The sequence below is a fragment of the Carcharodon carcharias genome, chromosome 3, assembly GCF_017639515.1.
Source record: "Carcharodon carcharias isolate sCarCar2 chromosome 3, sCarCar2.pri, whole genome shotgun sequence".
Lineage (NCBI taxonomy): Eukaryota > Metazoa > Chordata > Chondrichthyes > Lamniformes > Lamnidae > Carcharodon > Carcharodon carcharias.
In genome coordinates, this window is record NC_054469.1 from 151,126,560 (window position 1) to 151,153,023 (window position 26,464).

The following is a 26,464-nucleotide window of genomic DNA, read 5'->3' on the forward strand; positions in this document are numbered from 1 at the left end:
ATCAAGCGAGGAACATATGCAATACACTTCTGGACAGAGTAGGCAAGGCAAAAACCCTGGCACTTTAGAAAAAAATTGAATGTGACGTTTGGTGGACTAGAGGAACTCCCTGGGTGGATGAATTAAGTTAGCCAAATTATCTTCCTCATCTATAATTAATTATCTTGGCAACAATTAACACTGGAAACAATGTATTAAATTACATTCATAAACAAGAAAGAAAAAGTTATTCCATCTAACTGATTTTTATTGTCATGGCAGGGTGAGGGGGAACGAGGTAAAAATCACCAGTCGGAGTTTGTTTTAGTATTTTCTACTATGAGAAAGCACTTCTTGAGCATATTTAAATATACTCTGGCAGTGTTTTATGTAAAAAAAATCTAGTGAAAAAACAGTAAAAGGAGTATGCAGTTCACTGGTAAAGCAGACCGGATTAATATTTTGTTCACCCAATCCTCTGTTTTATACCACAAACACGCAACTAAGTCTTCGGCAATGCACAATTGAAAGGACAGTGCACCTTTTCAAAATGAACATCAACAATCAATCAGTAATGGACTTGTGATTCCAAAACCCCCACTCTCTCGACAACTGTCGTACAATTATGATTGATGTTAATGTCCACAGAAATGTCTGCACTTACTGAGTGGATGCTTGAGGTAAAACATTTAAAATGGGAGGTAAATATGCCATCCAATGAGCAATTCATCCAGTCATCTTTTAGAATATGTCAGGTTTGTCTTCTTTAAAAAAAAACTTTTGAAAAGAGACTTTATATATCAGGCTTACTTTTCAATGGAGTGATTTTTTTTCCTTTGAAAAATAAACCTTTGAAATCACAAATGCAGCGTCCTCATTTGCTGGTAGGGAACAGAGCCATTAAATGATTTACAGCTCATCGTGTTTATATGTAAATTCTCTGGCAGAAATATATCCATCTTCGTCTTCATCTTCATTTTTAAAGATGTCTCTAACCATAGAGTCCTGCTGGGTGTCATTTTGTGGAACTCCATATTTGTCGAATTCTCTGCGGAGGTACTCTTTCACCTAATTTGCAAAGATAGCCCAGGATTAAGTTAGCAGAAAGGAACATTCAAAGGCATATATAATAAAGTGTAGGAAGTTTATATGTTAACAATATTGTAATACTAGGGAGATGGAAATGGAATTAAAACTAAATAAAATTTAAATGTGAAGTATGTTACATAATAAAAAACGCTAGGATCCATATTCATAAGCTTTACTTGTTGGAAGATCTTGCTCTTTAGGCAGGTATTTATCAAGTTATTTAAAAAATATTCTGGTTGGGTAAATGTGTATGTGTGTGTGCGGGCAGACACTAAGTGATCCTGATGTGCCTGCTGGATTCTTAAACTATTGACGCCAAGTTAGTGGATCTGGGAAGCTCTTTTGTAATGTAATAATGAGTGCATGGTGCAATAAGGGCCCCCATTAATGGTACTTACACCACATGTACTGCAGCAGTTCAAGAAGTTAGCTCACTACCATTTTCTCAGGGGCAATTAGGGATGGGCAATAAATGCTGGCCTGGCCAACGACACCCGCATCCCATGAGTGAATATAAAAGAAATGACTGAAAGCCTGAAATTTTGCAATTAGACAATATTTTCTAGTTGTTTATTGAGGGAGACTCTATATACTCAAAATAATAAACAATATCATTGAGGAAAAAAGGACAGTTTTGCAAGGAAGACATTTTAAAATGGCCAGAATAAGTCCACCTACATTAAATATTGCTCATTTATAGTTAAGTTGCTGCATAAACAATATGTTCAAGTCCAACAAAAGCAAGCAATGAATTTGATTGTTAGAATGAAATGAGACAAGTAGTTCATGCGAGATACAGGGAAGCATCTAGCAAACAGAGACCACAACATTATTAGGTTCAATATAACAACTGATAAGGACAGATGACAAAGTTAAAAGTACTTGAGTTTTGATAAACCATCTTTAATTAAATAAAAAAGGGAACTAGCCCAGATAAATAAAAAAAACTAGCAGTTAAGTTAGTACAGATACAATGGGAAATACTGAAACAAAATGTTAAGGGACAGATGGAGATATATTGTCACAAAGAAGAAATTGTAATGTAGCAAAAGGAGTTCCTTCAATAAGTACAGAAATTGAAATTAGACTCATAAACAAGGCACATGACAAACCTGAAATCAATGATAGATAAGAAAAAACTGAACAGAAATGCTGAAGGGAAAAAAAAAAGTTCAGAAAGGCTGGCAAGAAACCCAATAACCTGGATTTTGTGATAGAAAAAGCAGTGAGGGTACCAGCATTCGCTGTTTTTTTGGAGTAAATCGGACAACAATTTCTAGTTTCTGCACATGCACAATTAAATGCAAAAATTGGGAAGTTGCTATCTGATCTTCTTTTGTTTTCCACCAGCTGCACTACAACAGTACTTCATTGATAGATTCGGCATTAAAATATAGGAAATGCATGAACTTGCAGTACTTACCCACTAGCTTCCCACTAAACATGCCAGCAAAAAAGTTAAGGCAAGGCTGCTGCATTCAGAAGTAATTGATTTTTTAATGGTATAATAAGTCTTAATTCTACCAAACAACCTCTTTGGTCTTAAATTTAATTTTACAAATCTGGGGTCATATCCTTCCAGGTTTACTTATTGGTGGAGAATTTTTTTAAATTAAAATTTACATTTTAAAAAATTCTCTGTTCTTTAACTATCTTTCCTGATTACACCTTTCTTTCCTACTCTTTTTTTGCTTTTGTACATTTTATATTGAATCAAATATTATAATTTATTTTTCCTGGTTTTAGACACTTCGGTGTAATTTTAATTTTAATCTGGAGACTAGAGAATATTTATCTATAAATAAAAATAGGCTTACCTCATTTCTGGACAATTTCCAGTCATCGTTGAGGTCCATCTCCTGGAATGAGTCATGAGACCGTGGTCCATTTTTGATCTCAAGAAGTTCAATTTCAAATGTCAAAGTGCTTTCAGGTGGAATTTTTCCTGTATTAACATATTTATTTTAGTTGCAAAACAGAATACTTGTGTTCAAAATTAAACAATGTCATGACTTTTCAGAATTTTCCTGAAATGATCACTTCCATCTCACCATTTCTGCCAAATAAAGGCCTGATAGTTTCTGTCCTGCATCACTGATCACATGATTGACATAAACATCAAGATATACTTGGAAACAAACTAAAATGTGGGGATAAATTTTGATGCCAACTGTTATACTATACACAATTAAATTGTATTGTTATTTACTTACTTTTTAAATTGTTTTTGTGAAAAATGGAACATTTCAGATTTTGGGCACCCAGTGTTAGTACCAAGCACTCCCAAGAGATACAGCATGACTAGATATGGAGTACAACTTCCTCGACTCTGCCCCAGTAACATGAGAGCACCTGCAATATAATTTTTCCATTTCTCTCTCAGCCACACTGCACGAGTTGGTCAGTTTATTGCTGAATTAGCGGTGGTTTTGTATTGTCAAGTCATGCCCATTGGTAACTGGATCAAAATTGATCAAACTCATTTAATGAACAAGACTAACAGGCAGCAGAGAGTGAAGATTTGCATTCTATTATTCTCACTGAATTTGAACTTCAGGCCGAGGAGTACCAGTTAATTGTACTCCCGCAGAAGTCAACCTTTGCCACATTTTGCAGTCTCTCCTGAACTCTGAGTGTTCAGGATGGGTACTAGTAACATGACCATCTGTTGGCGATGTGTAATTATGGACCTCTTGAGTTCAGTGGCAGGATAGTGCCACAATAAATTTTTGGGGCCATTGACTCCTTGCTGGGCACTGGAGTACCATTTTCAAATGGCTAATTTTCACATGTGATTCTTGCCAACGAGTATTGGAAGCTCAGAATGCAACACAGTTAAGCCTAATGTTTTCGACATCCAATATTCAATGTTTATCTTAACAATCCTTCATATTCCTAACATACACTGACATCTAGAGTTTATGTGGGTCTCAGCTGTTGAGGGTAAAGGGATAACAAGAGTTTGAATCAGACTAAGATTTAGAGTAGATTTAGACTATCACCACATATGTACTCTGGGTCAAAACTTGCCAGGTTGCATATCACCAAGCAGTCAATCATTAGTCACTAATTAGGATAGATGGAATGATTCCATTATAGTATCCCTTTCACTCACTTGCAGCCAACCTTACCAGAAAGTAAAACTGACAACAGCCAAAATCAGCATGCAAAGGTCACCGGGTAACGGAGATTTCAATTCAAGGTTATGCATTGAGTACGCATGACCATGTTAGCTGTTAACCAAAGAGAGCATGGAATGGTTAGTAATTTGATAGTAAAAACATTAACAATTTTCATATTAGCAATTCTTTAGTACATTAGTTGAAAAAGATGAAAAAAGGTAGATGCAGGATAGTTTGGTGGTCATATTAAATGCTTACACAAGCACAACATTTGGTTTTGTTCCTTGTACATATTACCTGCACCAAAAGCAATTAGAGCTCAAAACTGCAGAATGACTTTCCTGAAGAGCATGTGTGTGCTGTGTCGTCTCTTATGTCAAATGTTACTCTATTAATTTAAAATGAGGCAGAATATCCTAGAATGGGGGAAATGTGACCTCCTATGAAATCTGCCCAGAGACAAGCCAGTGTGTGACTCGGTTGTCATGGGAAGGGAGGCCCAGGTCAAAACATATTGAAAGTAAGATGCAAGTTTTAACAACTTGTCACAAAGGAGGTGACAGCTAGTCTTGCTGCACACAGACTCTCAGGCAGAGAGATTTGGGAAAGAAGACTGAAAATAGGTGCAAGCAGAGGAGAAGGACTGTTGACTGTTTTTGTGTTAACCACCAAGCAGAGTTCTGGTGAGGTTGGATTCTCTGTTTGAAGAGGGTGAAGAGGTGAGGCTGAGGAGATTTGAAGACCAAAGAATCATCAGAGAGTGCTTTGCTACTGCAGTCAATTTGATTATGCTCAGAAGATTTAGTGAAAAGACTATTTTAAAAAGGACACTGGAAGGTAGGGAGAATAGATTCTGTTGAAGTTGGGAGGAGCTTGGGGCTTGATATACAAGACTACATCTCTGCTGTGAGTGGTGTATAAGTTGCCTAATATAAATGTGGCATGTAGATTTCAGTTGTGTTAAGAAATTAATGGGGAGTACCTTTTCTGTAGTTTAGAGTATTAGTTGCCTACTAAGTAATGTTTTGTCGATGTTGATTTTAGTTACAGCAGAAGTCTTAAAACATGAAATCTTGCCTTGCGATCCTTTGCATTGGTCACTGGAAAATTCATAATTCTTTTTCAAAGTTAACAGTTCCTAAGGGGATCGTAACACAAAGCGGTTGGTCATGAGTCCCGAGTAGACTGATGCTTGCCTTTTCATACTTGACATGTAACTATGACGTAACTGGGACTATAGAACTCCCATGCTTTTTCATTTCTTGTACACCCCAATTTACCCACCCCAACTGTTATGCTTATATTAGTTTACTGAATGGCAGCTAAAATCAACTGGGTTGGATATGAGATGGTTCACTGTAAAATATGTTAAATACAAAGCACTAAAACACACAAGTTTAGGTGCAGTAAAACTCATGTACTTTGAAAGATTGTTAAGAACAATAAAGATTCAGTTGTGCAATCAATGTTTTCCAAAAATTACTATTTCAGCAATGTTCATCTTACGCAATTATCTCAAAGTATTTGGTATCAATCAACATATATACTAGATTAGATATCATTTGCAAAATACTTCCTGAATTAGTGGTTAAGTATACAGAAAATGTATTAAGACTGTGCAATAAAAAGAATGGGTAGGTTATATTTTCTGGATTAAGCATTTAAAAAAAAAAATCTCATTTGTGTAGTTAACTCTGGGTGCAATACCTCTTCCTTCTTTCCCATAGGCAAGGGCTGGGGGAATGATTAGTTTCCTCTTCTCTCCAGTACACATCTCACGTAATCCTCTGTCCCAGCCTTTAAGTGATTCTTTAATCCCAAGTGTGAACCAAACTGCCTCGCCATTGTTGTTCTCATGACTGAAATACAATAAAATAGTTTCAGTACCCTAATTTGAGAGCACAGATATCATAAGCAGATTATTCCAAATACTTCTATTGAAAAAATGATAAATGCACCCGCAAATGTACATGTATTCTGGAGGAACACATATTAAGAATGAAATTAAGTCTCACTTCTTATGGGCATTAGCTCACTCAGTATTTCCCCCCCTTTTGGGGTGGGGGGGGGCGGTGGTTGGTGGTGGTGGTTAGGAGTGGGAGCGCTCCACCATTTTACATGGGTGTGCCAATTAAGGCCCGCCCAGCTTGATATCCGCAAGGAAGCGCTATACGCTCCCTGTGCAGGTGGGGGGATTCCCTGAACAAGAGTGCGTTCTTTGGCGCATGCGCACAAAAGAGTGCACTCATCTCCCTGAAGCTAAGCGCTGCCTCAGGGAGATTGGCTGCACAATAAAAAAATCTGAAAAATAGAAAAAAATAATTTCCCTGACATCCAGGGCTCCCGGCCTGCCCACCAACCACCAACCCTAAGGTTTGACGGGCAGGTCCATTAATTACTTTAACTACTTTGTCAATTGTCTCAATTGGCCATTGACAGGTTGGCGGGCACACAGCTGATTCCGCTGAGCCCCTGCCAACCTGAAAACATAAATGGGGCGCAGTGACGTCAGGAGTTCTGCCCGACATCATCCCGCATCATTTTAAGCGTCGGCGAGCAGGCCTGGCCCCCCCCCCCCCCCCCCCCCCCCCCGAAATCATGGCCCTTGTATTTATATAACACTGTCACAACATGCTTTACCAGCAATGAAAGACTTTTTAGAAAGAATGTTGTAATGTAGGAAACACAGCACCCAATTTGCACATAACAAGCTCACACAAACAACATGATAATGTAATAGTGATATTGAGGGATAAATGATGGCCAGGTTGGGTAGAACTTCCCTGGTCTTCTTCAAAACAGGACTAGGGATATTTAGATAGACACAAATGAGCTTAAAAAAGGCAGTTCGAAAAAGGTCTCTCAATACTAGTGTGTCAGCATAGATTTTATGCTTAAGTTTCTTGGGTGAGATTCAAAGGCATGAGTGCTATCAAATGAAATACAGCTAACATTGTAAGGTAGAGTAACCAGTGGGTGTAAAAACACCTCAAGACCTGAACCAGATATTTGAATCATTCATGTGTACTTCTTCGATCTCTCCAAAGATGGACTAAGATATAACTTTGAGGGGCAAGGTTTGCTCCACAGCAAGTGAATAAATAGCACAATTATGATCAGACTCACTTAGTTTAATCAGCAATTTATGTTTACATAGCACCATTAATATCCCAATGCACTTACTGGTTATGTAAACATACAAAATTAAGAATATGCCGTGCTTCTCCACAATAGGTCATCTTACCTGACTTAAACAAGAGGGGTTGATTTTGTTATGCAATATTGCAAAATGGGTGATGATGAGTCAGGAGTCCATATTACACCCCTCCCAATTTTTTTTCTCTCTATGCAAAGTCAATGGTTGGTGATAAAATCAAGGTTTCTCTTTCTGGAGAGTGACAATGGCATGCTGCTCACTCTTATATTTGATGTCAAGGTACTCATTCCCTAATACCAGCTGAGCTCCACAGAGTCCCCATTGCTGGAGTGTGCAAATGCCCATAAGCAGTTTTTTACTTTTAGTTTGCTGCAGGAAGCCTTAATCCAATAGCAGTTTAGGAGATCCATGTTTCCGGGTCTATGGTGCTGTCCATTTTCTCCAGGTTGGGTTGTTTATACTTGGCAATACTCAAGAGAAGGAGAACCATGAGTCCGCTGTCGTCTGTACAATTCTAAAGTTAATAGCACTATCAATTCTTCAATTCATTCTGAATCTCAAGTCTTTATTTCATCATATTTTTATTTCACCCAATTTTGAACAATTTATATGTTGTATAACGCCCCGGTAACCTTTAACCCCCTTGCTTATCTAACTAGCTCTGCCATTAAAATATTCAAAGACTCTGCTTCTGCCGCCTTTTGAGGAAGAGAGTTCCAAAGACTCACGACCTTAGAAAAAAATTCTGATCTCTGTCTTAAATGGGCAACCCCTTACTTTTGTGACTCCTAGTTTTAGATTCTCCCAAAAGAAGAAACATCCCTTTCACATCCACCCTGCCAAGACCCCTCACGATCTTATGTTTCAATCAAGTCACCTCTTACTCTAAACTCCAGTGGATACAAGCCTAGCTTGTCCATTCTTTCCTCATAAGGCAACACTCCCATTCCAGTTATTAGTCTATAAACCTTCTCTGAACTTTTTCCAAAACGTTTACATCCTCCCTTAAATGAGAACAATGCAGTACTCCAGATGTGGTCTCACCAGTGCCCTGTAAACTGAAGCATAACCTCTCTACTTTTCTATTCAATTCTCCTCGCAATAAATGATAACATTCTATTAGCTATCCTAATTATTTGCTGTACTTGCATACTAACCTTTTGCAATTCATGCATTAGGACACCCAGATCCCTCTGAATCTCAGAGCTCTTTAATCTCTCATTTAGTTTTTTGCTTTTTTATTCTTCCTGCCATAATGGACAATTTCACATTTGCCCATAGTATACTCCATTTGCCAGATCTTTTCCCACTCACTTAACCCATGCCCCTTTGTAGCCTGCTTATGTCCTTTTCACAACTTACTTTCCCACCTTTCTTTGTAACTTTCCTATCTATCTTTGTGCCATCAGCAAATTTAGCAACCATACCTTCGGTCCCTTCATCCAAGTCATTTATATAAACTGTAAACAGTTAAGGCCCCAGCACTGATTCCTGTGACACACCACTCATTATATCTTGCCAACTAGAAAACAACTCCTTTATGTCTACTCTCTGTTTCCTGTTAACTAGCCAGTGTTCTGTCCATGTCAATATGTTACCCCTTTACCATGAGCTTTTATTTTCCACAATAACCTTTGATGTGGCACCTTATCATATGCCCCTGGAAATCTAATACAGTACATCCATTGGTCACTGGTTCCTCTTTATCCACAGCACATGTTACTTCTTCAAAAGAAGTCCAATAAATTGATTAATACAAATAAAACAAGTGCACTAAGCCTAAACCCATGTCACACAAATATATATTTAAGCTCAGTACACTTGTACAGTGAACAGTCTTGTTGAATTGAAAGTCATTAGCATCTGCACGACTTTAAATGAAACAAAAATTGGAGTTTAAAAGCAAAAAACTGTGGGTGCTGGAAATCCAAAACAAAAACAAAAATACCAGGAAAAACTCAGCAGGTCTGACAGCATCTGCGGAGAGGAATACATTTAATGTTTCGAGTCCGTATGACTCTTCACCAGAACTAAGGAAAAATAGAAAGGTGAAATATACGCTGGTTTAAGGGGGGTGGGACAGGTAGAGCTGGAAAAATTTGAGTGTGTAGGGCATTATTAAACATCCTTAACATGATAAATTGCATACATGGAATTTAAACCATTATGGGATTTTCCATTAAAAAATATCCATTGTCTTGCAATTTCCTATTACACCTTTAGCAGATGCTGTACAGTCACACTTTCCTAGTCACCCAACATGCACTATTTTAGCCATAGAGGTCTACAGCACAGAAAAAGGCCCTTTGGCCCATCGAGTCTCTGCTGGTCAAACAAGTACCTAACTGTTCTAATCCCATTTTCCAGCATGAGGCCCTTGTATGCCATGGTAAGCGCACATTCAAATACTTTTTAAATGTTATGAGGGTTTCTGCCTCTACTATCCTTTCAGGCAGTGAGTTCCAGATTCCCACCACCCTCTGGGTGAAAAAATTCTTCCTCACATCCCCTCTAAACCTCCTGCCCCTTACCTTAAATCTATGCCCCTGGTTATTGATCCCCGCGCCGAGGGGAAAGTTCCTTCCTGTCTACCCTATCTATGCCCCTCATAATTTTATACACCTCAATTATGTCCCCCTTCAATCTCCTCTGCTCCAGGGAAAATAACCCCAGTCTATTCAATCTCTCCTCATAAATAAAACTCTCCAGACCAGGCAACATCCTGATAAATCTCCTCTGCACTCTCTCTAGTGCAATCACATCCTTCCTATAATGTGGATTCCAGAAGTGCACACAATACTCTAGCTGTGGCCTAACCAGCATTTTATACAGTTCCAGCATAACCTCCCTGCTCTTATATTCTATGCCTCAGCTAATAAAGGCAAGTATCCCATATGCCTTCTTAACCACCTTACCTAGCTATTCCACGACTGTAAGGGATCGGTGCACATGTAACCAAGGTCCCTCTGATCCTCGGTACTTCCCAGGGTCCTACCATTCATTGTGTATTTGTGTGCCTTGTTTGTCCTGCCCACTTATTCAGATTAAATTTCAGTTGCAACCATTTGCCACTGAGCAGCCCATCTGACCAGGCCGTCTATACCCTCCTGTAATCTAAGGCTATCCTCCTTTACTATTTACCACCCCATCAATTTTTGTGCCATCCGCGAACTTACTAATCAACCCTCCTACATTCAAGTCTAAATCGTCTGTACATGGGCATCCAGTTAGAAAAACACCCCTCGACCATCACCCTCTGCTTCCTGCCACTCAGCCAATTCTGGATCCAATTTGCCAAATTGCCTTGGATCCCATGGGCTCTTATCTTCGTTATCAGTCTCCCATGCGGGACTTTATCAAAAGCTTTGCTGAAGTCCAAGTAGACTACATCAAATGCATTACCCTCATCTACACACCTGGTCACCTCTTCAAAAAATTCAATCAAATTGGTCAAACATGACCTCCCCTTAACAAAACTATGCTGACTGTCCTTGATTAATCCCTGCCTCTCCAAATGTAGATTAATTCTGTCCCTCAGAATTGCTTCCAATAGTTTCCCCACCACTGAAGTTAGACTGACTGGCCTGTAGTTCCCTGATTTATCCCTTTATCCCTTCTTGAATAATGGTACCACATTGGCTGTCCTCCAGTCCTCTGGCACCTCTCCTGTGGTTAGACCCTATATCCTGGAATATTGAGCTGCCAATCCAGCCCCTCTCTCAACCATGTCTCTGTGACAGCAATGACATCATGCTTCCATGTGTTAATTTGTGCCCTCAACTCATCTGCCTTATTCGTCAGAATTCTTGCATTAAAATAAATACCATCCAAACTTGCCAAACTCCCTTGTGCCTTAACCGGCCTATAATTTCTAAGCCTTCCAGACTCACTTGCTTTTTCTTCTAATTTTGGTTGTGCATCTCCCCCTGCTGAACCTCCTCTCAGGATCCTAAACACCCCCCCCCCCAACCCTGCCAAGTTAGTTTAAACCCTCCCCATCAGCACCAGCAAACCTCCCTACAAGGATGTTGATCCCATTTTGGTTCAGGTGCAACCCGCCCACCTTGTACAGGTCCCACTGCCCCTAGAAACGGTCCCAATGTCCCAAAAATCTAAAGCCCTGCCTCCTGTACCATCTCTCCAGCCACGCATTCATCTGGACTAACCTCCTATTTCTATACTCACTAGCGCGTGACACCGGAAATAATCCAGAGATTACTACCTTTGAGGTCCTGTTTTTTAATCTGCTTCCTAGCTCCCTAAATTCGGCTTGCAGGATCTCATCCCTCTTTTTACTTTTGTCATTGATGCCAATATGCACCATGATCTCTGTCAGTTTGCCCTCCCCGTTTAGAATGCCCTGCAGCCATTCAGTGACATCCTTGACCCTGGCACCAGGGAAGCAACATACCATCCTGGAGTCACGTCTGCGGCCACAGAAACACCTGTCTGTTCCCCTTACTATCGAGTGTCCTACCACTATTGTTCTTCTCTTTTTCCTCCCCCACCCCATGCAGCTGAGCCACTTACAGTGCCATGAGCGTGGCTACACTACCCAGAGGAAGCATTACTCTCACCGTTTCCCAACACAGAAAAATGGTTCTCGAGCGAGATGCACCCTGGGGATTTCCTGGCTACCTGCCTGACACCTTTCTTCTGTCTGATGGTCACCCTCTTTGTCTGCCCTCGGAACTCAAATAGCTGCAGCTGGTGGAACTTCCTGCACATGCAGTCGGTCAGAGCACAAGGAGCATCTAATACTTCCCACATGTTGCAGGTGGTACTTAACATGGGACTGAGCTACCCTGCCATGCCTCTAGTTGAAAAAAATCCCCTTTAAAGTTAAATACAGTAAAAAAAAGTTAAAATATTTATGTACTTTAAATAAAAACTAGAACCTTTACCTTTTCTTAGCTTAATCTATTTTAAACTGGAGAAAAAAAACTGGAGAAAAACATTTAACCACTACTCACCAATCAGCTCTCACCTTTGTGCTGAATCCACTTTTTGAAGTGACTGCTTCACAGCAATGCTGACTGCAGGACAGGCTTCCCAGACTGCTTCACAGCGATGCTGACTGCAGGACAGGCTTCCCAGACTGCTTCACAGCGATGCTGACTGCAGGACAGGCTTCCCAGACTGCTTCACAGCGATGCTGACTGCAGGACAGGCTTCCCAGACTGCTTCACAGCGATGCTGACTGCAGGACAGGCTTCCCAGACTGCTTCACAGCGATGCTGACTGCAGGACAGGCTTCCCAGACTGCTTCACAGCGATGCTGACTGCAGGACAGGCTTCCCAGACTGCTTCACGGCGATGCTGACTGCAGGACACACTTCCCAGACTGCTTCACAGCGATGCTGATTGCAGGACACACTTCCCAGACTGCTTCACAGCAATGCTGACTGCAGGACACTCTTCCCAAATGGCTTCACCGTGATGCTGACTGCAGGACACTCTTCCCAGACTGCTTCACAGCGATGCTGACTGCAGGACACTCTTCCCAGCAATGTCCTGCAGAGTAATGATACTGAGCATCTTTGAATTGTCAGACAGAAATTATAGGCCTCCCATCACTGTTGCCATGAAGAAGTCCAGATCCCTTTTTTAATCATTGTACTTGATCAACATTTTTCAATCTCAAAAGGTAATTTTTAAAATGTTTTAAGTACCTAATGGACCACTTGGATCCTTCAAAGCCCTGCCTCACTTGCTTCAAAAAGAAATATTCATTTCCCTCAAGTGTATCCCTGGCCGCCCCCTATGAAGAAATCAGAAGAGAGAGATTGGAAAATGGCACAAAAATCCAAGGGCTGTCAATGCTCCTGGAGTTTCGCAGAATTACATATTAGTGGGTGAGCCGTTCCTGTTAAGCCAACCAAAAGGCAGGTGTGTATGCTTTGTTAGAGTCACAATGCATATAATGTTTTATTGAGCACAAAAGATTGCTGGTTGTGTAGTCACCATTATTTACTGATAGCCACAAGGGTTAATGTTGGCTGTCCTTGTTTTGAAATCTCTCCATGGCTTTGTTCCCTCCTCATCTCTAACCTCAAGTCCTACAACCCTCCAAAATATCTACATTCCTTCAATTCTCGCATCTTGCACATCAAATTTTAATTGCCCTGCCAATGATGGTTATGCCTTCAGGTGCCAAGGTCTTAAGCTCTGCAACTCCTTCTCTAAACCTCTCTACTTCTATTTGCTGCTGTAAGATGCTCATTATAACCTACCTCTTTGACAAACCTTTTGATTATCTGATAACATAATATTTCTTTATGTTTCGGTATCAGATTTTGTTTGATAATCCTGTGTAGCACCTTGAAACATTTTTTTATTACATTAAAAATGCTATATCAAATCAAATCATTATCACCTGCTATCCTTATCAGAGAAAAATCAATCAATCTCAATCTTGAATGCTATTGTCCCAGCTTCCACCACATTTAAGGGAAGAGAATTCCAAACTTATACTACCCTTTGTGTGAAAAGATGCTTCCTCATTTCCACCATCTTTTATTTATAGCACCTTTAATAATTTCATGACTCCAAAGAGACCATTAACTTTTAAAGAGAGATTTGAATTCCTTGTGACTGGCTGAAAGGATCCACAAGATTTCAAAGACTTTATGCTTAACAAAAAAAGTTAAATCAACATCGACTAAACATTACTTAGAAAGCAACTAATACACTAAACCATAGAAAAGATGTCCTCCCTTAATTTCTTAACACAACCAGAAACCCCACGCTACATTTATACATTTCATCGTACTCCCTGCAGAATTGCACTCTTTACAAGAACAAGTCCGAAGTTATTCCCAGCTTCCAACAGACTCACTTCTCCCAATTTCACTGAGTTGTAACGTCAAGTGTCCATTGAAAGTAATTTTCCTCAGTCTTCTGAGAATTCCCAAACCGACTTCTAGCAGCAAGGCCTACTCTGGTGACTGCTTGTCCCAGTCATGCCAGGGTGAAGCTTCCAGTGTCCTTAAATCTCTACAGGTCCCATCTCTTCGACCAGAGCATAAGCTTCCCCCAGCATTCTGCCTGGTGGTGGCCACAGAAAACAGCCCTTTCCCCTGCTATTCACAGCAGTTCTGTTTCCTTGTCTTTTTCTCTCCAGGACACTCTCTCTGTTTGGGTTCTCAGAGTCTGACTGCCTGAGAGTCTCCAAGTCTGCCCACAGCAAGGCCAACTGCTATTTTCTTTGTGCGCAGGCATGAAAGCTGGCACTTGAATTTCAACAGGACTTGTCCTTTCCTGCCCTGGCCCCTGACAACCAAGTCACATAGATTGATTGCCACGCAGAATTAGGAGGTCACATATCCCTCTCCATTGCTTCCTTTAATCATGAATTATAAGAGACAGTTTAAAACATAACCACCTTATAATACCTCACACTCATAATAATAATAATAGAAGATCCCAAAGTGCTTCATATGAGTGTTTAAAGCAAAATTAGACACTGAGCCATGTAAGGCAATATAAGGTTAGATGAACAAAAGCTTGGTCAAAGACGTTGGTTTAAGGTGCATCTTAAAGGAAGAAAAAGAGCTAGAGGTTTAGATAGATAATTCCAATGCTTAGGGCCTTGGCAGCTGATGGCATGGCCACCCATGGTGGAGCAATTAAAATCAGGAATACTCAAGATGCCAGAATTAGATGAGGACAGATATGTCAGAGGGTGTGGGGCTGGAGGAAATTAAAGAGAGGGGGGAAAAGCGAGACAATGGATTTGTGCTACACTATCTCCACAGCCAACATATGCTTCCTTAAGTGCAATGCCTAAAACTGTACTTTGGATGGGGACAGACTCTGTACAACTAAAGCATAGCTACTTCCTGTTTGTAATCCAGCCCCTTTGAAACAAAAGCTAATGTTCACTTAGCCTTTTTATACCTGTCTACTAGGTTAAAATGACTTGTGGAACAGAAGGGCTGATACTTGGAGATATCATCAGAAAGGCACAACGGACAACATGAGATACAGACATAATGGAGTGAAAAAAAGAGGCAGTTCAGCCAGCCACCCAAGAAAAAAATGGCTTATCAAGTAGAATCTTCCCCTCTTAAGCGACCCTCCAGCCTCTAACATTACCTTCCCTTCGCCAGTGATTTCAAATTCTGCGCTACTTTCCCCTACCATCAGAGTCCCACTCTGTCCTCCCCCCATCTTCTCGCATCCTTTACCAACTTACGCTAGCCACGTCTAGGCCTACAGTGTTGTATCCCTCCCTCACCCTGGCACAGGTTATAACAATGTAAGGGGCTTTATGCTGCTGTTGGAGTAATATGGGAAGGCAGTGGCATACTGGTATTGTCACCCAGGGCTATGCGCTGGAGACCGAGGTTCAAATCCCATCATGGCACATGGTGAAATTTGAATTCAATAAAAATCTGGAACGAAATTAATGATCATGAAACCATTACTGATTGTTGTAAAAACTCATCTGGTTCACTAATGCCCTTCTGGAAATCTGATGTCCTTACCTGGTCTGGCCAACATTTGACTCCAGACCCACAGCAATGTGGTTGACTCTTAAGAACGCCTTCTGAATAAATGCTGGCCTAGCCAGTGATGCCCACATCCCATGAACGAATAATAAAAAAAAATCAAATCCCACCATGACAATCTAAGAATTTCAATTTAGTTTAAATATCAGTAAATAAATGGCTATATTAGTATCAGTATTAGTAACTATAAACAACTAGTTCATTAATGCACTGCAGGGAAAGAAAGTGCGAATCTGACTTGTGTGACTCCCGCACTAATATGGTTGGTTCCTCTGATTTGGCCTGGAAAGGCACATAGTTAAATTAATCATTTCAACACCTTCACTGCTCAGTCTTTAGCGTTTTTCAAAGCTGGCCAACCAACCTGCATCTGCAGAACTAGGGCTGGGCAATAAATGCCAGTCTTGTAGGTGATGGCCCACATCTCAAATACATTTTTTTAAATACCCCTCACTCTTGAACTTCATTTGACCTAAATACTCCATTTCATTTTGACTCCTCATGTCAATGCTATGGGATATTTACTAGTATTTTTTTAAAAAACATTATTTTCTACCAAAATCATATCTTCTAAATTCCATAAACAGAACACATGTAAATCTTTGGGGTATGATTTATACTTTAATTACACCATTGTTCCCAATACGACAATGGATCTGCTGATGGTCAAGAACCATCTATCATTTGTCATGTTGCAGACAGCCCTCCACAAAAGTTCAGGGACAAAGAAACACTGAGCAAGAACACTTTCATGCATGTTTCTTTGACTGTTTACCAATGGGCTGTTCTGTTCGAGAAAGCTAGACAATGAAGGGTAGAACTAGAGCCAATCTTTACACACTTTTATAAGCCTTTATTTAGAGAAACACATTACAAACATACACCTCCTAACCAAATCACCAGTTTCAGTCTGTTCATATTTATACCTCTCTTGTAGGATCCATTACCAATTAAGGGCCCTATTTATGGGAGCACCAGTGAATTCCTAATTAATGCTCATTACCTGCATACAATTGGTATACAATTAAGATGGACTGCCAGGGGAATTTTAAAATTTGGCATTTAACCAATTTGAAGTTATGTTGCAGCCAGTAAATTTAAATTATGCTAGATAGTTCATGGAAGGGTTTTCACTCTGCTTGGCTTTACTGCAGTCAGGAATCAGAGACAGAACTGACACTCAATTCATGGCATCACTTTATGCATCAGTTTACACATGGAACCACTGGATAGCAATGTGAAAGTGAAGCCCAACGGCATTGTTACACACCACTCATACAACTTTCAGTCACTGCAGAGCCTTCTGCATATGATCTAGGTTGGCACTTCAGGGCAATACTTATCTAAATGCTAATCTCTGAAGCCAAGCAATAACCTCCAAATTTGCTGAGTTTAAGGTGGTTAGTCTGGTACTTGGTCTATAGAGGAGACACTCCTTGATAATGTGCAGCATTGTTTGTCTCTCTCCACAAGTGCATAAGGAGTTTGTACTGAGGCCCTAGTGGTGGAGGTTGGCTTCTCCTGAATCTGTTTAGCAAGGATCACTCTCAACATAAATAAAAACAGAAAATGCTGGAAAAACTCAGCGGGTCTCACAGCATCTGTGGAGGGAGAAACAGAGTTAACGTTTCGAGTCCATATGACTCTTCTTCACTCTCAGCATGGAAGTTCAAAGCTTGTCATTCGACAGATGGGGTTTGTTGCAAGGAACTTTTTAGTGATTTCCCATGTTTCCCATTCCTTCATCCAAAGGATGTTTGCTGGAAGATCTTGCTCAGGAAGGTTGATCGGTATGGGGCGTCAAAATGGAAATGGACAGCAGGTGAGTTGAACAGATCATCATAGAGTGGCAGGTGAGGTGCAGCACAGATGGTTTCAGCCAGCTTGTGGGTTTTGATCAGTCGCTGCATGTGTGACCGAGTGATTATGTGAGGACACGAAGTCGAGGAGGGGTGTTGAGTGGAGGCTTCCAGTTATGATGTGCATTGTTGCATTCAATTGAATGTCAACAAGATCTTTACCAAACAGCTGCACATACTCTGTTGTGGAGTGATAGGGCAAGTGCTGAGGTCCAAAGTGTTGTAGCAGCAGTGTCCCACTTGGGTCCAGCAAGCTTGGTTAATAGATTGTTTCAGATTTTGACCTTTGCTGCTGTTTTCTTCAGATGTTCCTGGAAGGACACAGTGATACCTAGAGTCACTCCCAAGTATGTTGGGTTGGTATCTTGCTTTTGTCTCTGGCCATCCATGTAGATATGCAATTCTTTTTTGATACTGGCATTGTGGCGATGGATACATAGAGTTTTAGAGGGATTCAACATGAGACGCCAAGTGCTGCAGTAGTCTGTCAACATTTAAAGCCTTCATTAAGGGCCTGGTCCAGAATACAGAAGGGCGGAGCTTGGGTGGAACAGAGGTCATCAGCATAGATGAACTTTCGGGGACATGGTTGTTAGCAGGTCATTTGTATGTGTGTTGAACAGCATTGGGGTATTGAGCTCTGTGGTAGTAAATTGGCCTGTCTTCTCCATGCATTTCTCCCTTGGCCAAGGTGGACTCTGAATTGTCTGTTGCGAAGGACTACATACCAACATATGATTTAGGAGCAGGAGTAGGCCAGTCAGCCCCTCAAGTCTGCTGCACCATTCAATAAGATTATGGCTGATCTGATTATACCTCAACTCCAAATTCCTGCCTACCCCCAATAGCCTTTCACCTTCTTGCTTATCAAAAATCTATCCAGCTCTACCTTAAAAACATTCAAAGACTCTACTTCCACTACCTTTCGAGGAAGAGAGTTCCAGAGATTCATGACCCTCAGAAAAAATTTCTCCTCATCGCTATCTTAAATGAGCAACCCCTTATTTTTAAACAGTGACCCCCCCAGTTCTAGATTCTCCCACACAAGAAGAAATATCCTCTCCACATCCACCCTGTCAAGAGCACTCAGGATCTTAGAAAGTTTCAAGCAAGTCACCTCTTTCTCTTCTAAACTCCAATGTTTAGAAACCTGGCCTGTTCATAAGACAACCCACCTGTTGTAGTTTGCCTCAACAAACCATCAGGAGACTCAGGTACATGCTACGATTATTTACTAATTATTCAAGCATACACAGGGAGAGACAGCCTTGGGTGGTTCAAGGCCTTACCCTACAGATTACAGTGAAATCACTTTTTTATACACAGTTATTGGTGTATGCATTCTAATCTTGTCAATTTACAATCACGTGCTCAACAGATGCCTCCAGCTTTGGTCATTTATTTCCCATGTGTACAGACACTTGACATTGTTATCATCCTTGCAAGACCACCATATCTTGCTGATTGTGCAGGAATCTGGGTCTCCTTCATCCCAACACCCACTCCCTGGTCTTGTCCTTTGTTTTGCTAGCTTGCCTGCCTCATTTCTTAACCTGCCTAAAACTCATCTGCTATCCCCAGTTCTGCCCTTCTGCTTACACTTCTGTTTTTACTGAAACACACTTTCATCAAAATAAAATTATAGAATTGTTAACCCTTTCTGTCTCCCCTTTTGGCCCTTGGCCTAGCCCAAGGCAGGCAGCTCAGTGGTATCTCCCCTTTCCTTATACTCCGCTGCCCATTGATATTGACCAGATACCAAGTTTAGGGTTATGAAGGTGTTGGGTTATACCATCTGTGCAGGTTGGCCCAGCATTCATTAGAAAACCTATGGGAACTTGCCTCTCTTGTTTAGCCACCATATTCCTGAAATCCCATACTCTTTGCCATCTCTTGTGTGCCCTTCTGGTGCAGTGAACCAAGTTTGTTAAGTATAGAACCAATACCAACTGGACCATAACCAAAACTTGTGAGATGAGCCTAATCCATGGGAGCACCTGGACATTTAGTCTCCAATTCCATGATTCTTCCTGCCATGTGATATCGTCTATTTATTCGATCTCGTCTGTCAGTGTTTTAACCTGTTGTTGCAACTTGTAATAGCTTTTGTGCACTTGCTGGCTCTCACTGCGGATACCTGTAAGGTATTATGCTAACAGTGGATTACATTGAAGAACTGTCTCAAATACTGTGTCAGGTTTTCCTTTATGCTTTTCCTCTGCCTGCACATGAATCATTTTCCTCTTGCAGGTTTCCACCAGTTCTACGTTTCCCACCCTGGCTTGTACTTGAGGGCATAGACACACCACAGAGCTGATTATAGGACAAGATTGATTGTTCCCATATTGGTATTCTTGTTGTGACATGGTATGGCAATATCTCCCAGCACCCAAGTAAGCAACATGAGTTGGTTCCATTGTATCCCATATAGCTTCCATTATACAATTGGCTGTTGCATTATACCCGTACTTTGTTTCTTCTGTCTCATATATTGGATGTGGACACACTACTGAGGAGGCCTCTACTCTGCCTCTCTCTAAAGTGGGGCTTACTATGCTATCCTTTATTTCTACTGCATATGGGGGGATATTATGATGCCTTACATAATAATCCTCCCTAATTACCCCAACATTCTCTACTCTATATAATGTCTTGTTGGGTGTTGATTTTGGTATGATCGGGATTGCCAAAACAATGCCGATTAACATTATTATTCCCAGCACGCTTCGTATCAGTTCTATATACACGTGTTAGATAGAGCCCTGAGCTGGCAACCGGTCAGAACATAATTCTCGTGTTGTGACAGGTTAAACAAGTGTGCATCTCACCCTTATGTATTTGTCTCAGGTTTTCCAGTGTCTGCTCAAGCATCCGTGATCGATAGGTGCTGCAGACACCATTCCTGACTGCATCATCTGAGAGGTTTCTCTCTACATTAATCCTTTTGTCGATGGTCCAAGCATGGCTCTCTAGTACAGTGGCCAAACTCAATCATCTGTGTCAGGTCTTGGTCCATACTGAGTTGTCTTCCTGGACCCCCTGTCCTTTTCCAGAATTTTCTTAAGGTGAGAGCTAAAGCTCCAGAACTTTGGGTCCACTGTTGCCAAATCAATCAAATTTACAGTTGAGGTCCCTGTGTTAAATGCTGTGGCGACGTCTTTAACCAGACTACATTTTAGCTGACTTTTTCCCTGAACAGGAGGTGCAACCATGGGCCGCCTTGCACTGTTAGACTAAACTGCCCATGTTGTCACTTACTTTACCAGAGCTGCGTACAGTACGACCTGAACACCACTCAGTATCTGAGTCAGTATCTGAGATGTTTAGGATTAAGGGTACCAGCTCATGTTGTACATTATCATAGAGTTTTGTCCACTTTTTATCAACACTAGTCCTTTCTCTGCTCCAGGGCTCAATGCTGGACAAGGGGGAATCAGTTAATTGTGGCCGTGGCATTTTGTCTCCACTTAAGTCAGTTAGTGCTGTTGTTGTAGTGTCATTCCTGTGGATTCAAGTGCAGACCTCCCAGTCATCACTGGTTGGTCACAATTAGTTCTGTAAAATAAGATCAGTTAGTAACATGCTTCAATTGCAACCAGTGCTTCCAGCACCCCTTCCCTTTCATATCCACACAGGCACAAGTATTGCTAATGATTATTATCCACTTGGGTGCAAAACCTGGATCCTCAGGCGTTACTTTCACCATTACCTTATCAACAGCACCTTCCAAACACACGACCATTACCATCTAGAAGGACAAGGGCAGCAGATAGATGGGAAAACCACCATCTGGAAGTTGCCTTTCAAGTCACTCACCATCCTGACTTGGAAATATATCGCCGTTCCTTCACTGTCACTGGGTCGAAATCCTGGATTCCTAACAGCACTGTGGGTGTACCTTCACCATGTGGACTGCAGCAGTTCAAGAAGGCAGCTCACCACCACCTTTTCAAGGGCAATTGGGATGGACAATAAATGCTGGCCCAGCCAGCGAAGCCCACATCAAGTTGAATTAATTTTAAAAAATCCCTCACTTCTGGTATGTCCTGGGGGAGTCGCTCCCCCTCACTTCTTTCCTGGTCTGCTATCTCCTGCTGCTGTCTCGCCACAGACCTCAATTCCTTAAGCTGTCTACCCAACTCTACAATGCACCTTCTTATCCTATCTTTCAATGGCTCAGTGTCTTCACTTCAAGTGGCAGTTCTCTCTGGAAGCTGCTTAACTCTGCCTGTCATCTTGGTGTTAATCCTGAGGTCTTACTTTTTGTAGTTTTCAGGCACATTTAATATAGTCAGTAATACATCTATTTAGCCTTTTTCCAGCTTTCTCTTTATCTGTATCCATTTTTTGGTAAATTGTTGTTAAGTAATATTTTTCCTTACCCTTCAATTGCCGTAACTACAGATTCCTTATACTTTTACCTTTAAATTTCTTTACTGCCTTTGACCATGATCATCTTAAGATTCTAATAAGGCCAGTTTCTCTATTGCTCTGATTGTTTAAAATGTTTCCTTACTCTCTAGGCCATATTAACCATTCCATGTCAATGGGATCTGTGTCTCCAGATCTTTGCTTATCTCCCCCTGTGTGGTTTCAATGTCTCAGATTATGGCCAGATTATCAAATTCAGTTCTCTTAAAACAGTTTGTATATTGTGTCCTATTTCCCTAACTCTATCTCCTACCCTTAATAATTTCTTCATACTATTTTACACTTGCAATAGCTACCATCTTATCTCATTCAGCTCTCTCTGGAGAGACTTTACAGTCCAATAAAGTATTGTCATTCCAATAAAGTATTGTCATAACATTTTTAAAACAGAAATCAAATGTTTCTATTTTATTTCAGGCATTAACATGTTTTGCTTCCTTATCATCTTCCCCTCAAACAACATTTTATTTTCTCAAAAGTAACTCACTAGATTTTGTCTGACCTTTTTTCATTTTTAAATTAACCCAGATTCATTAAGTCTGCGAAAAATTGGATTTCTGCCAAAATTTGTCAAAGTCTTGACTTTAACTTTACATTTTGGGAACAGACTTACAATTACAAAAAGCTTGCAGCATTTGAATTAGTGTCAATTGTTGTCAAATCTTTTAAAATAAAAATTCCCTTTTGAGAACTTTATCAGGAACCAAACCTCAAATGTTTCAACTTTGTAAGAACAGTAATTTACACCATCAAAATTAAAACTACCTTTCTCTCATGTGTATAAATTTGAATCCAGATTAAAAGTCCCACATGTTTATCAACACATATCCTTTATTTAGATAGCATCTCACTCTCTCGCTCTCACACACACAACTAGGATTGGTAAATAAACATACTCACCCGTTTGCCCTCCTCACAGCTCCAAATGTTGTAGTTCACCTGGACAAACCACCAGGAGACTCAGGTATAGGCTACGATCGTTTATTAATTATTCAAGCGTAGGAGCTTTGGTTACTTATTTCATGTGTATACAGACACTAGACATTGTTCTCATCCTTGCAAGATCACCATATCTTTATTATTATTATCTATCCACTATTATGAGAGGGATTGAACATAAAAGTAAGGGAAATTCTCACGTGTCGGTGCAGACTCAATGGGCCCTAGGGCCTCTTCTGCACTGTGATTCTGTGAAGGATGTCATGCTTCAGTTATATAGAGACTACACCTCGAATAGTGTGTACAGTTCTGGTCTCCTTATTTAAGGAAGGATGTAATTCCATTGGAGGCGGTTCAAAGGAGTTTACTAGACTGATACCTGGAATAAGTGGGCTGTTTTATGAGGAAAGGTTGCACAGACTGGGCTTCTTTCCACTGGAGTTTAGAAGGGTGCGGGATGATTTGATTGAAGTACACAAGATCCTGAATGGCCTTGACAAGGTGGACGTCATAAGGATGTTTCCTCTTGTGGGTCAGTCCAGACTAGGGAGCACTGTTTTAAAATTAAGGGTTGCCCTTTTAGGACAGAGATGAGCAGAATTTTTTTCTCTGAGGGTTGTGTGATTTTGAACCTCTCTGCCTCAGAAGGTGGAGGCAGGGCCATTGAATATTTTTAAAGCAGAGGTAGATAGGTTCGTGATAGGCAAGGGAATCAAAGATTGTTGGGGTTAGATGAGAATGTGGAAATCGAAACACAAGAAGATTAGCCATGATCTTATTAAATGGTGGAGCAGGCTCAAGGGGCTGAATCAAGGGTCTACTCCTGTTCCTATTTCTTAAGTTCTTATCTTGCTGATTATGCAGGTTCTGGGCAACCTTAATCTCAACAGCCACTCCCTGGCCTTGTTTTTTTGTTTTATAGCTTGCCTGTCTCATTTCTGCTATCCCCAGTTCTGCTTTTCTGCTTACAGTCCTGCTTTTACTGAAACACACTTCTAACAAAAAATTATAAAATTGTTAACCCTTTCACCATCCTTTCCAGGTATTAGTCTGGTAAACCTTCTCTGAACTGCTTCTAATGCATTTACACCCTTCCTTAGATAAGGAGACCAGTACTGTGCACAATACTCCAGATGTGGTCTCACCAGTGCCATGTACAACTGAAGCATAACTTGTCTACTTTTATATTCAATTCCCCTCGTAATAAATTAGGAAAGCTAATGGAATGTTATAATAACTTGCTGTACCTGCATACTAGCCTTTTGTGATTCAGGCACTAGGGCACCCAGATCCCTGAATCTCAGAGTGCTGAAATCTCTCACCATTTCGATAATATGCTTTATTTTTATTCTTCCTGCCAAAATGCACAATTTCACATTGGCCCATATTATACTCCATTTCTCCAGATCTTTGCCTGCTGACTCAACCTATGTCTCTTTGTAGCCTCCTTACGTCCTCATCACCTTACTTTCCTACCTATCTTTGTGTCATCAGCAAATTTAGCAAACATACCTTCGGTCCCTCTGTCCAAGACATTTATATAAATTGTAAATGTTGAGGCCCCAGCGCTGATCCCTGTGGCACACCATTCATTACATCCTGCCAACCAGAAAAAAATCCATTTATGCCAACTCTGTTTCAGTTAGCTAGCCAATCTTCTTTCATGCCAGTATGTTTGGACATCTGTCCTAACCCAGGTTGAAAGCACTCTGGACAGCTTTAGGAGCAGTTCAGTGTGCTACAATGTATCATAGGCAGCTGTGAGGTCCAGTAGCAGCATGTTTGTCTTCAGGTTCTTTTGGAAGCCAGTTTCAATGTAGGTGGTGAGTGACAGTAATTGATCATATATGCTGTATCCCTTACGGAAACCAGCTTGGTCAACGTTCTCCAGAGATGTATATTGCAGGATAAGAGGCTTAAAGATCTTAAAGCATACAAAGTGGTGAAATCGGTCAATAGCTAGCTGATAATGAGATCTTTTCCAGGCTTTAAAATGGCAATGATACACCTTTGGGAGCGAGTTTGAGCTGACGATTCTTGTGTAGAACTGAGTCAGCCAGACAGGAGCACGGGGTGGAGTTGGGGGGAGGAGGTTGTTTCAGGAATCTGTGCAATGTTGCCATATCCCACTGCTTTGCTATATTTTAGGCCCCTTAATGCTTTCTCCAGTTATGTGATCTTGAAGGGATCTTGACTACTGTGTTATGCGCTGGTGATTTTTTAAAAGTTTGTTAGAGGCGTGGCATTTTATTTTCTTCCCAGTGGTACCTTCACTTCATAGAGCAGGTGCTGGCAACTTTGTTCAAGATGACTGATGGACAAATTGGTACAGATGAATTTTAGGTTGCTGTAAGACAGCGAATCAGGCTCCAGTACTTCCGACTGGAATGAATTAAATTAAGTCCTGCTGTCATTTCCTCCCATTTGGCATGACATGTAGTATTCAAAGACTTGATGAGGTGGCCTGCTATATGGAGGTTACCAGATGATTCATACTCCTTTAGGAGTACTGGACTCTGCATCAAAGCATGGGATATAGCTGGGTCCTTAGCCACGAGTTGATCGCTGAGCAAGCACTTTGTCAACACCATAAAAATGCAGTAGTAGTGGAGTGCTACACTCTTGGAGGTACTATTTTTGTATAAAATAATAAACTAAGGCCCTCTTAGGTGAGCATAAAAGATCTCAGGCACTACTCCAAGAGCAGATTTTTCCTGGTGTCCTAACCAAGATTTATCATGTCAATAGCTAAAACATATCACCTGGTCATTTATTTCATTGTTGTTTGTTGGATTTTGCTGTGCACAAATTGATTACTTGTTTTGACATCCTGAGGTTGTGGAAGGCACAATATAAATGCAAATTATTCCTTCGCCGTTATGATTCAATTCACTTAGCTTTCCTCATAATGCATCTCGGATAATTTTTGACATTTTAAACTATGAAATATCTATCAAGTCTTGAACCTCACAGACTTACCTGGAATGAAACATGGTGCCATTCTCAAAGAATCCAGCGTAATGTATCAGTAATCGGTCACCTAGTTTGGTCTTTCGGTGACAGAGGAAAGGCTTTTGCAACACATCGATTTTCACTTCAGGCTCTGGTATCAGAGCACTGCTGGCATAACCCAGCACTAAGGTAAAAATGAGCGCTTGGTAAACGTTTAAACATTTAAGCATCATAATACGCAAAGTACGTTTTAGCCGCACTTTTTGGGAATATATCCCTTTTATTGCCTACCCCGTCCCCTCCCTTTGATACTCGATGCCAAACACGCGCAGACGTGGCAGCTACAACTTTTCAGCGCTGAGCTCTCACACAAACGTCATGCCGACTAAGCCCCGCCCCCTCAGGACTTGCTAGCCAACGTCA

General features: G+C 40.8%; 1 protein-coding gene across 1 annotated transcript; it reads right to left on the bottom strand.

The window, feature by feature from the left end:
• Positions 1 to 229: 229 nt before the first annotated feature.
• Positions 230 to 26,405, bottom strand: fkbp14 (FKBP prolyl isomerase 14). The gene is made up of 4 exons (XM_041184546.1): positions 26,069 to 26,405; positions 5,898 to 6,049; positions 2,886 to 3,013; positions 230 to 1,047 (listed from the first exon to the last, which is right to left on the bottom strand). Exons 1-4 carry the CDS (start codon positions 26,272 to 26,274, stop codon positions 889 to 891), a joined length of 645 nt encoding a protein of 214 aa, XP_041040480.1. The 5' UTR covers positions 26,275 to 26,405; the 3' UTR covers positions 230 to 888.
• Positions 26,406 to 26,464: the final 59 nt, after the last annotated feature.

Excerpts from the sequence above, each read along its gene's own strand:
- fkbp14 (XM_041184546.1), bottom strand. The coding sequence starts at position 26,274 with ATGATGCTTAAATGTTTAAACGTTTACCAAGCGCTCATTTTTACCTTA. Across the intron at positions 3,014-5,897 it reads CTATGGGAAAGAAGGAAGAG|GAAAAATTCCACCTGAAAGC; the intron begins GTATTGCACCCA and ends ATGTTAATACAG. Across the intron at positions 1,048-2,885 it reads GGAAATTGTCCAGAAATGAG|GTGAAAGAGTACCTCCGCAG; the intron begins GTAAGCCTATTT and ends TTTGCAAATTAG.